The sequence below is a fragment of the Phalacrocorax aristotelis genome, chromosome 1 (genome assembly GCF_949628215.1).
Source record: "Phalacrocorax aristotelis chromosome 1, bGulAri2.1, whole genome shotgun sequence".
In the NCBI taxonomy this organism is placed as follows: domain Eukaryota; kingdom Metazoa; phylum Chordata; class Aves; order Suliformes; family Phalacrocoracidae; genus Phalacrocorax; species Phalacrocorax aristotelis.
Window position 1 is genome coordinate 33,728,672 of NC_134276.1, and position 14,670 is coordinate 33,743,341.

At 40.9% G+C, this 14,670-nt stretch overlaps 1 protein-coding gene across 7 annotated transcripts in view; it reads left to right on the forward strand.

The window, feature by feature from the left end:
• ENOX1 (ecto-NOX disulfide-thiol exchanger 1) overlaps positions 1 to 14,670 on the forward strand; it is a 379,677-nt gene that overhangs the window by 232,378 nt on the left and 132,629 nt on the right. For 6 of the 7 annotated variants that reach the window (XM_075087456.1, XM_075087509.1, XM_075087466.1 and 3 more), the window contains 2 exons: positions 8,714 to 8,848; positions 9,723 to 9,860. In XM_075087456.1, coding sequence (XP_074943557.1) covers positions 8,839 to 8,848; positions 9,723 to 9,860 — 148 coding nt within the window. In that variant the 5' untranslated portion in view covers positions 8,714 to 8,838. Of the gene's footprint in view, positions 1 to 8,713; positions 8,849 to 9,722; positions 9,861 to 14,670 lie in introns of those variants that run through there. The other variant, XM_075087500.1, reaches the window with a different exon arrangement.

The following is a 14,670-nucleotide window of genomic DNA, read 5'->3' on the forward strand; positions in this document are numbered from 1 at the left end:
GCACAAAGAGCCTGGAAGCTCTGCTCCATCCTGTGGGATGTGGGAGATCATCTTTGTTCCCCTCATTTGCCCACAGAAAAGCACCTGGGAAAGGGAGAGGACAGAGGAAAACTCCCTGTAGCTGTCCCCACCTCCTAATCAAAATAAGATGCTACCCCCAAAGCATGGCATGAAGGGTAAAGAAAGCCAGTAGCAGCCTGGGCAATGCTAATGGGCAGAGATAGGGGACAAGAGGTGTTTGTGGTCCACACTTAAAAGGGGAACTGCAGGGAGCAAGGGAGTTAAGTGTCTGGTAAAGAAATGGGACTGAGGAGATGGGATTCATTTGGAAGTAGGTAGAAAAGATCCAGGACGAATTCTCTCTCCAGAGAACAGGCAGATGTAGGGCATCACAGTTGTAGGAAATGTGTTTGAGTGGGCAGCTCCCGTTGTCAAACACTAATAGTCATATGTTGGCATAATCGCTGGGGATGGGCAGGAAAAAAATCAGAAAGCAAACCATGTCTCTCTCTAAATATCCAAATGTATCTATATTTGGGGACATTCTCATGAGTTATTGCAAACTGACTCATGATTTCTGTTCTCCTGAAGTTTGCTGTGCTGGAGTTATCAGGCAGGCAAAGGACAGGAGTAGGAGCCGAGTCCCTCGGGACCAAGTGTCTTGTTGGGATTAATACAGCATGCAGATAGCTGAGCAGTGGTTGGGCTCCCAAGGCACAATTCGTTCAGCCTAGGTCATCTTATCCCATGGGTGTCTGACAAAGCGGATGTCCATGTCCAAAGCCGCAGTGTGTAAACTAGCTAGAGAAGTGAGATGTGTACCTCCAAGGTGTGTTTCATTGCTTAGCACGGTAGGTGTCTGAAACAGGCCATTGGAAGTATCTTTTCTCCCCACTGGCACCGAGAGCAGCAGCAAAGCTCAGGCATAGATGGCTGCGTTAGGTGAAGTCAGGTGAGATGAATCCCTCCCTCCCCTAACAAAACAGCACAGTATAACAGAAAATACTGTCTTGGCTGTGAAGAGATATTTGGATGAGGGAATGGCTCGTGGCAGACTAAGGCAAGAAATGTGCCTCTGTTGTTAGGGGAAGCATGGAGTCAATAAATGGAAACAAAAAAACCACAAAGGAAAGCAAGAAAGAGTATTGTGAGGTAAATGAAGAAGAACGGGAGATATACTAAGAGAAATGGAAGGAACACAAGATAAATGAGACCAGGGAGCACACTACAAATTCCAAGCTTGTAGCTGGTGAAAAGATCCTGAGTGTGATGTACTGAGGGGATGGCAGCTTTTGGCATGAGGACAGATGTAAGTTGATAGAAGAGATACTGAGTTTGTCTCTTAAGTGGAATTTATCACTAGAATCCTTGAATTAAAACAAACAAAACAAGCCTAAACCTCTTTTCCAGAGTTTAACTTATCAGCCGTTGCTGAGAGAATACTTGATGGTCTTGCATAAATTTTTGATTGATTTGACTTTGGATAGCTTCAGTACTCTGCGAAAAAGTGCTTTGTGCATCACCCAGGCATTTAACCAAGGACCCTTAGATGCCACCTCTTGTCACAATTTGATCCAATGATAAAACTGTATTTTAAAAATATGAAAATGGTTTGATTGACAGGGATTTTTTTTCCCCATGAACCCCTGCCTGAAAAGACAGGCTGCTTTAACTCCAGGAGTTCAATTATACAGGCTTCAAAAGAAAAGAAAAAAGATAATGAATGCATTTTAGAAACTTCTAAAAAGTTACTTAAAATAGATTTTCCACACATAATATTGCCATGTGAAACTCAAATGTCTCCTGGTCTTCTGAGGCTAGAAGAGAGCAGTCTGTGTTTATGTGGAAATTCAGTAACGAGGCTCCCCTGCCCCTGATGGACTGTATGATACCGTCCCTGGGGCTTTCTCACAGATAGGGCCTACCCGCCAAGCTGTTCATTTTTTCAGGAGGTTACATGGGGGTGATTTCACTTTAGGTTAGACAAGAAGCTAAAATCCTCCTTCTGGAAGTGTGTCCCAGCTTGCTTTGGTCTTTTTTTTTTTATTCTGACTTTATTTTTCTTCATCATTTTTTCCTAAAAAAACCCCAACCAAACAACCCTTTGTATTGCAGCTGCTTGAAGTAGTTCTAGTATACATAAGGTAAGGACGTTGTATGGTAGAGTGGGAGAAGGTGTGTGATAAGTGTGGTGCATTTCCCTCAAGCCCAGATAGACCAGCAATGCACATATAGCCCAAATATAATGACTGGCCCAGGTACTTTATGGAATCAAGGAGGCATTCCAGCACCTGCCATTTCAGTTCGCAGCCTTCCAGTGAAGTTGCTGAAGTGTGTTTGCTCAGGACCTGCTTTGGGTGCTTTCTCTGTTGTCTGAAATACAGTGGAGTGGGATGGCATGTTTCTAAAGCCGTCAGTGGCCTTTAGTAGAAAGCAGTACAATAAAAAGCCTATTATTAAAATACTGCTGTAAGTAATTAAAAGATTTTGGAATAATTTTTTGTTGTTGATAAATACGAACTCTTAAAATGCAGAAATTTAAAGGAAGGATTGGACTAAATTAGGCAGTAAGCCACCATCATCTTAAATGGGAAGCAAGTGACTCACAATTGCAAGCCGTCTTGGCAGAGTGAAAAACGGAGATGCAGTCGTCAATTCACAACAGCATTTTTTGTTCAAGGAATAATCAGACCTGTTTTTATCAAGACTGTGCTGCATTGCTAGCCTGCAAAGTTGCTTTTTTTTCCCTTCCAGATGATTTTGGAACAGCGTATGCTTTTTCAATCACTAAGCTGGACTTCTATAATGCTTTGTTTAATGTGCCTCCAGATTCTGTTATTTATAGACTTCAGCATATTCAGACTGCATCTGCTAAAATACACACAAAAGAAAAAGCACATTTGTAACCTGTTAAGGCTTTGCTCTGACGTGCCAGTGAAGTTCGGGATTTAGCATGAAATATTACTGGGTGACCTTTCAAGGAGCATCGCAAGAGAACACCTGTTTATCTTGAAGACCCTTGTTTTATATTTTTTTCCCCTGTTGAAATCTTACAGTGTTCTGCTTTCTGAGGGAAATCTGGCCTTTGTGTGTACCATGTGTTATCTTCAAGAAGAGCTGGGGCAGAGGATTTAAGTAATGCAGCATCTTAAATAGCAGTTCTTCCAGAAAATGTGTTTTGTGCAAATTTGCTCTGTTAAATTTAGAGGGAAACTGTAAATATGTTGTGGTTTTTCTCCAAGTTGTCTTAGTCCTATCGGTATGGGCATGATTTACTCGATAACTGTTTTTCAGTAAAAATTGGTGGAAAGGATCCTTTGTAACTGTGCAAAAACCTACATATTCAGCGTACGTAGTGAAATGTGAAATCTCTTAATGCTGCAGCATATGTTTTATGAGTTTATAAGATGACAATGTAGTTTTTTAATGACAATCTAGAATGAGCAAAGGTCTTATAATTCATACATAAGACAAAAAAGTCAGAAGAATTATGTAACTAAGCACATAACCAGAGCTCCCATTTAGGCTCTAAGAGGTGGACCCTGTTTATCTTCACTGGCTTGTGCCTAATGAAGCTGTTTTCTTAAGGAAAGTGCCAGTTCCTGCAGAATCCATCTTTGCTTTAAAATGCCTCCTGTAAGAGCGAGACGTGACAGACAAAACCAGATAAACAGGGTCACTCTCTGGAGACCCTAGAAAGCAACTGGCTTCTCTTCAGTAGAGCTGCGGGGGGATGAAGTATACGTTAGATGCCTAAGTTAGAGTCCCATCCCAGAAAATAAGACACTGTTTCAAAAATTCCCTTGTACCTCATGTATTTTTTTATTGAATTAGTAAATGTTGTTTTGGAAATTGTTGCAAGAAATTTGTGTTTTCCTTGAAATCCTTCTGAATTTCAGAATTTAGGTGAGGTTTCCTAGGTGTTAACGTACCACTAACCATGCGAAAATATGAGACAATGCCTCTTCTTGAAACACTGCTCATGCAATATCATTAATAACAGCCATCTTTAGACTCACATTGGAGATGTTCTTTTTTTTTTGCGTGCTCCTGGTAGGATGGCAGTGGCACAGAAGTATCATGTTCATTGTTGCCACTCCTAGCTTTCTTCTTCATCCTAAGACAGTCAGGAAGAAATGGATAGTGACTGACAGCAAATCTTTGTCTATCTTTCCTTTCTTCTTCTTCCTTCTTTACTGGGAGTCCTGTCTGCAGCTGGAGAATAAAAACACTGGGAAGAACCAGTACAAAACACTTGATGTATTTTAGAAGACAGCTGTAGCTAGCCTGGTAAATGACCTGTACTTTGGCAGGTCAGGTGGAGAGTGACCAACCTAATGACCACTGTCCTATGAATCACAGTGAACTGCAATAAATGCTTCACACATGCCATTCTTGTAAGAACTGGAAAACTTGCCTAGATGTAAAAGTTCACAGGATACCACATCACTCCTGCCCATCTGCATTGCCTTGAGAACTGGTACCAATAAAATTTAATATCTTTGTGACTTGTAGTCCCAGGTTTCAAAAGGTTGATGGTATCAGTCTTTTCTCTGAAGGATTTAGTGGTCACTAAAATTAGACAAAAGAAGTGAAATGACTGAAGGTCACCCAGCAGGTCTGTGTCAGAGCTGGGCAGAGAACCTCCTCCTTGCATCCCAGGACTGGCCGCTGACCCAGGCACTCCACAGAGCCTCGTTATGGTGGTGCATTTAATCAGCTTCACTCTGTGTCATAATTCATTGTCTGTGGTGTTATGGATATCTAAAGGGTAGGATTTTAACTTAGCAATCTGCTATGTTATTGAATTAGGTTTATACTGTGTTAATTTCTTTTTCTCATGGCATTCATTGCCTGTGATAATTGATGCACAATATATAACTGACTTCTGTATTCATTTGGGTAACTGCATTTAATTGCCTGGTATAAAATATGCGTACTAAGTACAATCTGCTATGACTGCTATGACTGAGAAGTGCTCATTGGTATGGACTTGAGGGTGCTTTATCTTCCTGACAGCCTGTCTGAGGAAAGTCTAAATGTCTCCCCAAATCGACCATCAAAGGACTGATACTTGCATTGTGTCTGCAAAAAAAGAGACCACAAAAAGTGTAACATGGAATCGCTTTACAAAGTCTTTGGCATTATAATTTTGTTAATAAGAAGCTCTCAAATAAGGAAGTCTGTATTAACATCCCTGCTCCTCCCAAGCCTCAAGGAACAGCAGTGCCCATAAGACTTTACACATTTTCTCCTTTGAATCAGGATTATGGTTTTATTTGCTTCTGAAGTTACTCACTTGGAGTAAAGCTACTCCTGTGCACAAGTGTTTATAAACACAGATTTCTTTTACATATCTCTTCAGGTCATTAATGACCAGAGGAGTTTTTATAAGTTATAAATCAGGAATGCTTTCTAAAGGTGTGATGTCAGTGAAATGGTGTTGATTAATGTCTGCTCAGGATACACAGGATCTCTGCATAAGCTTTAACTTTCTTGCCTGTTTAACCAATATCACAGTGATTCCTCTTATTTTTAAGAAAGCAAGAATCTTTACTAGCAGATGTATTTCTCATCATACACAGCTCTTTGCTTCTTATATGGCCTAGTGAGTAGGTTTATTTGTTTCCCTAGCTTGTTTTGTTTCCAGTGTCATGAAGGGTATAATAGTGCAGTGTCTGAGCTGTACAAAGAAATGCTGAAATTTGCCCAAAGCTGATTTTACTTTAAGCATCAATGAAACCTTCCCCATCCAAATTTTTGGAAGTTTTTAAACAAAAGGTAATGGACTTGATGATCCTAGAGGTCTTTTCCAACCTTAATAATTCTATGATTCCATGATTCTATGGTTAAGTCTAAATCAGGTGTGAAATGCCTGTGAGATTATTTTAGCCATATTACGTTGCTCTGTGTTAATTTAGCCGGTGAGTTGTCAGTACAAGGGATGCTATCAATTTTTATTTTTCTTTTTAAGAGGGCTAGTTTCTACAGGCTGTGTCCTTCAAGATGTAGCATTAGTTCTGCTTACAGCTTGCTGCAAATTATTCAGTGTTCATAGGTGCATTTATGCTTGTTATTCAGCTCTCTTCCACTGACAAAATAGCCTGCAGCAGTTCTCGGTTAGATAGGACTAGTTCCACTGTAGGCTCCTCACGTGCTCTTTTGTGGTTTTTCCCCTGGTTCAGCCTGCACTGCATCCACGTCCCACTGATAAAACAGTAGACTTGATGGCCAGAGAGAAAGCAAAGCTGCCCAGAGCCAGTGGGGGCTGAGAGTATGTTTCGAGCAAAGACTTTCATGGCACAGTAGGCAGAGCTGGTGGCAAAGTACAGCAGGAGTTTCACCAGTTAACCCACTGATTCTGCTTTATTTCATATTCATGGTGTTATGTTCTTCCTCCTCTGCAAGGACTTTAACAAATACTTGTGGCTAATTCTTGAAAGTATATCAACATTTGAAATATGTGGACAACCTGGTAGAAGGAAAACAGCAAAAAAGTCATCTATTAATTCCCAGTAGGTGCATTTGTCTAGCCCAGTGTCTGATTCTTTATGGATCAGTTCCCATTTCGGACGGAGCTGGTACAGCTGCTGGGTTTGGGGGGAAGAGAGTGCAGATTTTGGCGGCAGACCTTGTTATGTCACCTGGCGCACACTTCACAAGGCAGTAGAACAGGGGGAGAGGAGTCAGCAGAGAGAGTCCTACACCCATTTTCTACACCTTATCCCAATAACCTATACATGTCTGTGAGACCTTTGCCCCAAAATCACCGCGCAGCACCTCCTTCCTCCCCAGTAGTCAGGGTGACGCATTACAGGGACAAGCAACAAACACACAGCAAGGTATAAAGAGGCATTTCATTGCTATTGTTTTTCAGTTGCACCTTCCTACATCAAGGCAACAAGGCTGCCAGTCATGGGAAGAAGTGAACCACTCTCATCTGGGCTATTCAGCATACATTTCTAAATCAGGATTGATTTGGGAATGATTCATAAGGAGCAAGGGGAGCTGCATTGTGTGAGAAATAACTTATCGACAAGGAATAATTCAGCTGGCTCTAACCTTGAAATAGTTGTTTGTGGTCAGAAGTTTATAGCCTGGGTCAAAAGAGCTAAGTACAAGTTTAAGGAGCTGAACAAGAGACATCCAGTTTTTGAAAACTTGCCATAACTCTTGGGTGGCTTGCCTTATGTTAGTTGCATTCCCTGCAGAGGACTTTCATTCAATATTTGTTTGGTGTTTATAGACGTTATTTAAAAGCTAAGTTTATCATAAAATTATTTTGTTATGTATCATATAATATTGGAGGTCAAAAAAGAATTGGAATTGCAAACTCAAATATTAAGAGTTGATAAATATTGACTTTTAAATAGTCCCACTGTAGATTTGAACAAAATGCTTTTTAACCTAGTATACTGGTTCTTTGAAAATTAGAACATACAAAAAATGTACAGCATTGTCTGATCTTGACTCTTTGCTTTTACAGCTATTGATGTGGTCATGTTCCTATGAAGTGATCTGTACCGTGTCAGGGAACTAGAATATGAAACTTTCTGGCTTGTACTTTATGCTCATCACATGAAAGAGAAAAGTGTGGGAGGTACTAAGCTAAAATATAGTGTCATCACATTAACTGTGCCTTTTCTAAAGATGAATTTTTAGGGTTTACATGTTGGAAACCTCTTAATTAACGTCTTTCAAGTACGTTTTTAAAGACAGCGCAAATATCTTAGGGCTGAACAAGTCACCAAGATGCACCTGCACAGGATTAATGACCTCCCCAAACACGTGTAAGCATTTGGTCAGTTGTTGGCCACTAGTAGCAAACACTGTAGGTCAGACCCCTTTGGCTACTGGCCAGCCAAAAAAATAATGCAGCTCCCCTTCACCCACAGTCACACGTAACTAATGCACAAAGGCTAACATGGACATACATCTGTGACCATCCTCACCCCAGCATTTTCTCCCTCTGCTGTGAGTGCTGGGAGCGCACAGCCTTTGGTCACACCTCTTACCCGTTCACTCTTTCAGCCTCCTTTCCGACCAGCGATGCACTGACGTGGTGAGTTTCACAATCAACAGTAACAACAGCAAGAAGTTAGCCTTATGTAAAATTCATGATCTGACAGATACCTGATGAAAGCAATGTGGTTTAGCTAGAGGCAGATACTCCACCTTTGCTTCAGGCTAACCTTTGTGAGCCAAAGATATGGCGTTAGTTAAGGAGCAGCCATTTTCCTCAGCTTTGTTAGGTTTTCGTACTTTTCCACGTCTCTGCAGGCTCCATTCTGTAAGCTAGTGCGGAGTATTGGTTTTTTTCGCTTTTCATCTCAGAACAGGAAACTATTTCGTTGAAACTTGCAACATCAGTTAATTGTTAACAGTTAAAAAAAATAGTATTCATCCTTTAATATGTTCTTTCAGCTGATGCCTTCACGCTGAGGAGGCTGTGTAGCTACCGATAAGACCTAATTTGTGAAGGGCTTTTCAGCGGTCTGACAGGTTCATACCTGGCGCTGTTTGTTCAGCAGGCAAGGATGAGCATTTGCTGAAACGCCTCCACAGTGGCTGCTAAATGCATGCAAAGAGGCTGCGGCTGGTGATCCAGAGGGAGTGGACAGGAGCTTCAAGTGGATTCCCAAAGTGGTCTGTTGTTTTACAACTATGTTCTGACTGCGGCACTTGACAGCTGATTTAATCTTTTCTCTTTCAGAGTCTAATGAGCTGTGTGTGGGCCCTGTATTCGGTGATATCCCATCTCAAGATGCTGCTAATACAGTAGTTAATTATTCCTAGTTGAAGAAGTCTAACAGGAGCAAAAGGAACTGGAGAAAAGCAATGGCTGCCGGTAAATATCTCAGGTCTGCAAAGGTCATAAGAAAATAGCTGGAAAGAGCTGATTTCAGCTGTGACTGGGGAGGGCAGAAGCAAAAATGTGTGATCACACCTTGTGTTTGAGAGTTCAATATCAGAAACGTACCATCCCTTAGCTATCCAACCCACCCTTCCTTCCCCAACCCAGGAAAATCCATGCCTGGGCTCAGTCTATTTTGACCATATTCATGATAATTCTCTTTTGGTTTTAGGACAAAACTTGGTATTTCCCATAGTGAATTAATTAGCTCCTCTTTTTAGCTAGGGGCTAATGTATTCTTAAATTTTTTCTAAAAAAAAATTGCACCTTATGGAAAGCAGGTCTTTCCTTGGGGTGTGTTTAATTCTCACAATTCACTGACAAGTTGCCACAGATTATGTATCATTAAATTATATCAGAAGATTGCAGGGCAATTAATTCAAATTGGGGGGGGAGGGGGAGGGGGGACCCTCAGAAGGTCTCCAGTCCAACCTCCTGCTCAAAGCAAGGTCAGCCGTAGGGTCAGAGAAGTTGCTCAGGGCTTTAACAAGTTGAGTCCTGAAAGGTGCCAAGGGTGGCAACTGCACAGCCTGTTCCACTGCTTGACTGTCCTCGTGGTGAAAAAGTTTTCCATATAACCAGCCTGAATCACTCTTGTTTCATTTTGTTTGTTGAATGTTTCCAATGTCTTCATGTTTTGCTATACAATACCAAACACTATTATCAATTGTGTAAAAGTGAATCATAATTAAGAAACAGAACAAACCCAAAATAAACAGTGGGCGTGATATTTCATTTTCACTTAAGACTTTGGTTAAAAACCCTGGTGCATTGACTTTTCTGCTTACAATGGTTTCTTTTCTTGCAGCAGCTGATGGTTTGGGAAGTATAGCTATAGATACCACACAACTTAACATGTCAGTCACTGATCCGACGGCTTGGGCTACAGCTATGAATAACCTGGGGATGGTTCCAGTAGGACTAGCTGGACAACAGCTTGTGACAGGTCAGATTTTTCTTTTATAAAAAGATATCTTGCGCTGTCCATGAATTCTTTGGGTCCGTTTAAAAATATATGGAATGATTTCTGGGGATATTATATTTTTATATTCTGAAATCATCACTAACGATTAATATTGCATACTATGTATTAGACTCATCTTGTAGTAGGTATAAAATCCATATTATATTTTAACCTTGTGGAAAAGCCAAAAGTCTTTGGGAAAATTAAACAACTGCACCATTGATCCTTATGCTGGGTCAAAACCATGAGGCAGGTCACGTAAGAGAAACGTTTGTTTCTGTTTCTCTGTTCAAGCAGGATGTCTTGAGGTTCTGCCAAGGAATACCCTGGGCTGGGAACTCTTGACTGGAGAAAGATATTTGAAGTTATGTTAATTGGGCAGAAAATCATGAAGCCTGTTCAATTCATATGCTCAGTTGATATTAGTGAAGTGAAGCTTTTCTATCAGGTGTGTGCTTATTTACTCTCTGCCTAACTCCATAAATTGAATTTCAAGAGGTTGTTCTTGTTTGATTTTGTCATTTCACTTTCCAAACATAGTCTGGGAGAGTGTTGCAGGGGATCGCTTGTTCTAGCAACAATAAAAATAATATTTTGAAACCAGCTATGTTTCACAGACAAGCCTGGACATATCAGACTTCATTGTCAACAGTACAGGCCCAATTAGTTAGGATAAATAAAAATTCATTGCTCCTGAGAGGTAGAGAAAAATTATTTGTAGGGTACCCACCCACACATAGACACAAGCCATATGCCAAGCGTATGACAGATCCCTTCTGGAAGCTTCATTACTACTTCAGCTTAAGAACAACTGTACAACATCTGGATCAGAGCAGCATCCTGTCTCATCTGCGCCCGTCCGTGTAGACATGGATGCAGTGAGCCAGGTCATGATGCAAATCACTCTGCCTCCCTCACCAGGGATGTGTGATGTTTAATTTTGGCCAAATATGCCCCCTTCTGACACTGGAAAATGAGTGGAGCTGTGCCAGTTCACAGCTGACAGTCTGGCTCTGAATTACCTGTTTTACAGGCGGGTAAACTAAGCTGCAAGAAAGCTGATTTATAATGAATCAGTCTCAAGCAGAGAGTTTAGCTGGTAGAGGCCATGAACTGATTCTTGGTCTCTGGCTTTAGCCCCATGCTCCCGATTAAAGGAGACAAGCAAAGCCATCCACTCCTCAGGAGCCATTTCTCTCCAATGTTTTTATCAACGACATGGACACAGGAGTTGAGTCCACACTAAGTTTGCTGATGATACTAAATTGAGAGGAACCATTCATTCCCTTGAGGGTAGGGAGGCCTAATTTAGAGATCTGGATAGATCAGAGGACTGGGCAGTCACCAGCTGTATGACGTTTAACCAGGACAGGTACTGGATTCTGCACCCGGGACACTGTAATCCTGGATGTTCCTGTGGACTGGGGGACTAGAGGCTGGAGTGCAGCCCTGCAGAAAGGGATCTGGGGTTTTTGGTTGATGGGAAGCTCAGTATGAGTCAACAATGTTCCCTGGTGGCCAAAAGGGCCAAGCTGGCGTGCATTAAGCACAGTGTTGCTAACCAGTCGAAAGAAGTGGTTGTCCCACTTTACTCAGCACTGGTGCAACCTCACCTGGAGTGCTGTGTGTGGTAAGAAGGATATAAAAATATTAGAGTGCGTCCAAGGGGAGGCAACAGAGTGGGGAGAGGACTAGAGAGAGGGGCAAGATAAGAGAAGCAGCTGAGGATACTAGGTTTGTTCAGCTTAAAGAAAAGGTGGCTGAAGGGAGACCTCATTGCTGTCTACAGCTTCCTCATGAGGGTGAGTAGATAGGAGGGTGCGGATCTCTTCTTTCTGGTGTCCAGTGATAGGATGCAAGGGAATGGCTTAAAGCTGCATCAGGGGATGTTCAGAGCAGTTATTAGGAAAAAGTTCTTCACTGTGTGGGTGGTCAACCACTGGAAAAAGCACCTCAGGGAAGCGGTCATGGCCCAAAGTCTGTTGGTGTTCAAGAAGGAATGGGACAACACTCTTTGATACATGGTTTAACTCTTAGGTTGTCATGTGTGGAGGCAGGAGTTGGACTCAATGATCATTGTGGGTCCCTTCCAGTTTGGGACATTTTATGATTCTACATGCTGGTGGTGAAACAGCTTTTTCCATTTTCTGGTGGGGCTTTGCCTCCATGTGCTGCACTGAACTTGAATGCGATTACCTCCAAACCTGAAAATAGCCACATGTCAAAATCAGCTTCTGCTGCTTTCATTTATAAGCATCACGGTTGCATACCCCATGGAGATAGACCCCTCCAGTTTCGGTGTAAATTGTGTCCTCAGGTATGCTATGCAGTTCCTACATGGCAGCCTCATCTCATGTGCAATGCTTTTTTCCCCACAAGGGAGGATCTCCAGGACTTTATTTCATTGCCAGCTCCCTACTGTAATTTCCATAATTATGTGTATCACATACTGTAGGAGTGTTGTACAGGTCAGTTGGTGTTTGTTCAGCATTTTCAATGTATGAAAGGTGCCATAAGTAATAAATATTAATTACTGATGTGCTGCCTGATTTCTCTACGGGTGCAGAATAACTTCTTTTCTTCCCTTTTGCTTTCCTTTGTTTGAGGCTGTCTCGTATTTTCAAGGTAAATAGGTGCTTTGACACTTCATTATATTCCCTTATGATTCAGAAGTTTTTGACACATTTGCTTCATGGCAAATCCACGATGGCAAAACCACAATTTACCATGAAAAGACTTATAGACATACTTGCTATAATATAGTTACTGTATCTGCATTCAGTGAGAGTTTGCATCACCATGTTTGGCCAAAAACCTAGCTAGTCCTTAGCCCTTTGTGACATTTCTCATTCTTTTGCTATTAATCCTAGTAATTAACACATCTTTGTCAGCAGTCACATGTTGCTTTTGTTACTGTCATCTGTGACATTTCTCAGAAATGAAAATAATACATGCATGTCCCAGTGCTAACTTTTTGTCTGTCTTTAAACATTTATTTTGTTCTTTTTTTCCTGCCTTAATGACAGCTAGGAAAGCAGTAAGTAGTTTAGATTGATCTTGGAGAGAGTGTGATCTTTCCTGGATATCTTTACATAACCTGTCATAGTCTGAAATTTGCTGTATGGTACTAATCTATATCCTGACATATCTCTTAGTTCTCTGATCTTTTGGTTTCCAGAGGACTTACCAATTCACCGACTTACCTTCCCCACAGGAAACCTAACCGGTTCCTAATTCCTAAACTGCAGGGCATTTTTGTTCCCATGGTTTTGGAGACCATATGATATACCAAGTCTTTTTAAAGGTTTTCATGGGGTTTTTTTCCCCAACTGCTTTTAACTTTGCTGCTGTGTAACATGCTGGGATGCCTGCCTTGTAACAGAGTTATGCTCCCCATTTTGCAATCTGTGAAGCTTTTGCCTAGCCTGAGAGTTTGTTAAAGTGACAACTAAAGCCTCTGCAACATCTGGCCGATACTCTTCTCACAGCCTGGGATGTAGGCTGTCTGGTCTTGGTAACTAATCAATTTTAAGCACTGCTAACCTTTTAATACCAGTTTAGATGATATCTGCACTCTATTTAATTCCTTATCTCACAGTGCTGTAAAATCGGATTTTTGATCTGGGCAAATGTCAGAGCCTTTCATTTGTAAAGATGTATTCCTGTTAATAGTAGTATAATATCTCTTCTGGTTTTACATGTATTTTGCTTACACTTACTGTTATTCAGAAAGCTTAACTTTCTCCGTAATATTTGGCTACAGCATAACATATACACTAATATATGCGTTTATACATTCTATATACATAATTCATACAATAAACTGTAGTTTAATAATGCATTTGTTAAAGTGCTAAACACTGATGTGGAATAGTTATGGCTGAAAAGCACTTCCATTCTAAACTTCCCCTTTCAGCAGGTTATAATTTAAAAAAATAAAATTGCCTTTTAGACTGAAATTTCTCATGGTTGGTCCCAGTCCAGAGTGAAAAAAATAAATTCTGGAAAGGTTGGAGAAAATCTGCTAACCTGCCTTTGAATTATCCAGGACTTAAAACTGCTGTTCTCTACGCTTTGAGACTTGGAGAAAAATGGTCAGGTTAGAGGGGAAGCATAGTTTGTACTTCACCTTTTTGAGATCTGAATCCTCTTTGTGCACTCGGCAACTCTGATTCAAGCACATCTTTCAAGTACATTCAAGTCTGCAGTTTTGGCACATTTTAGGACTAGCAGAAAAACTCAGTGACCACAGGCCAACTGAGAATGCTTTATTTTGATTTTGAATTGGTCCTTTTTAAAGGCAATTTTGGCATTGCTGAATTTAGTGTTCTTATGCTGTCATTTGTTTCAGCAAATGACATCAGGTCACCTGTTTTCTAAAGGATGACATCCTGCCAGGAAGATTATTTACTTCTCCAGTTGAGTTTAGTTCTCCTTTCACTAATGAATCATTGCCCTGAAAAACATGAAGCAATTTTGAGATGCTTTTCTCCAGAATTACTTAGCACACCTAAACATTTGTTACTCAAAAATGGTATATGTCAAAAAGTTCTGTGGTACAAATGAACATGAAGAGTGGAACATAAGTGGTAATTCTTTTAGACTTAGTTAAGCTCATGCCCTATGCTGCATATTTGTACTCTGACAGAAAAATAAATGAAACCAACCAAACTACAAGGGGAGACATCCAAGATATAAGTTATAGATCTGCCTAGAAGTCAAGTGGATGGCTGAAAACTGATGCCTTCTACTTATTTACAGGAAACATATTATTTACATTTTCCATGTGAGT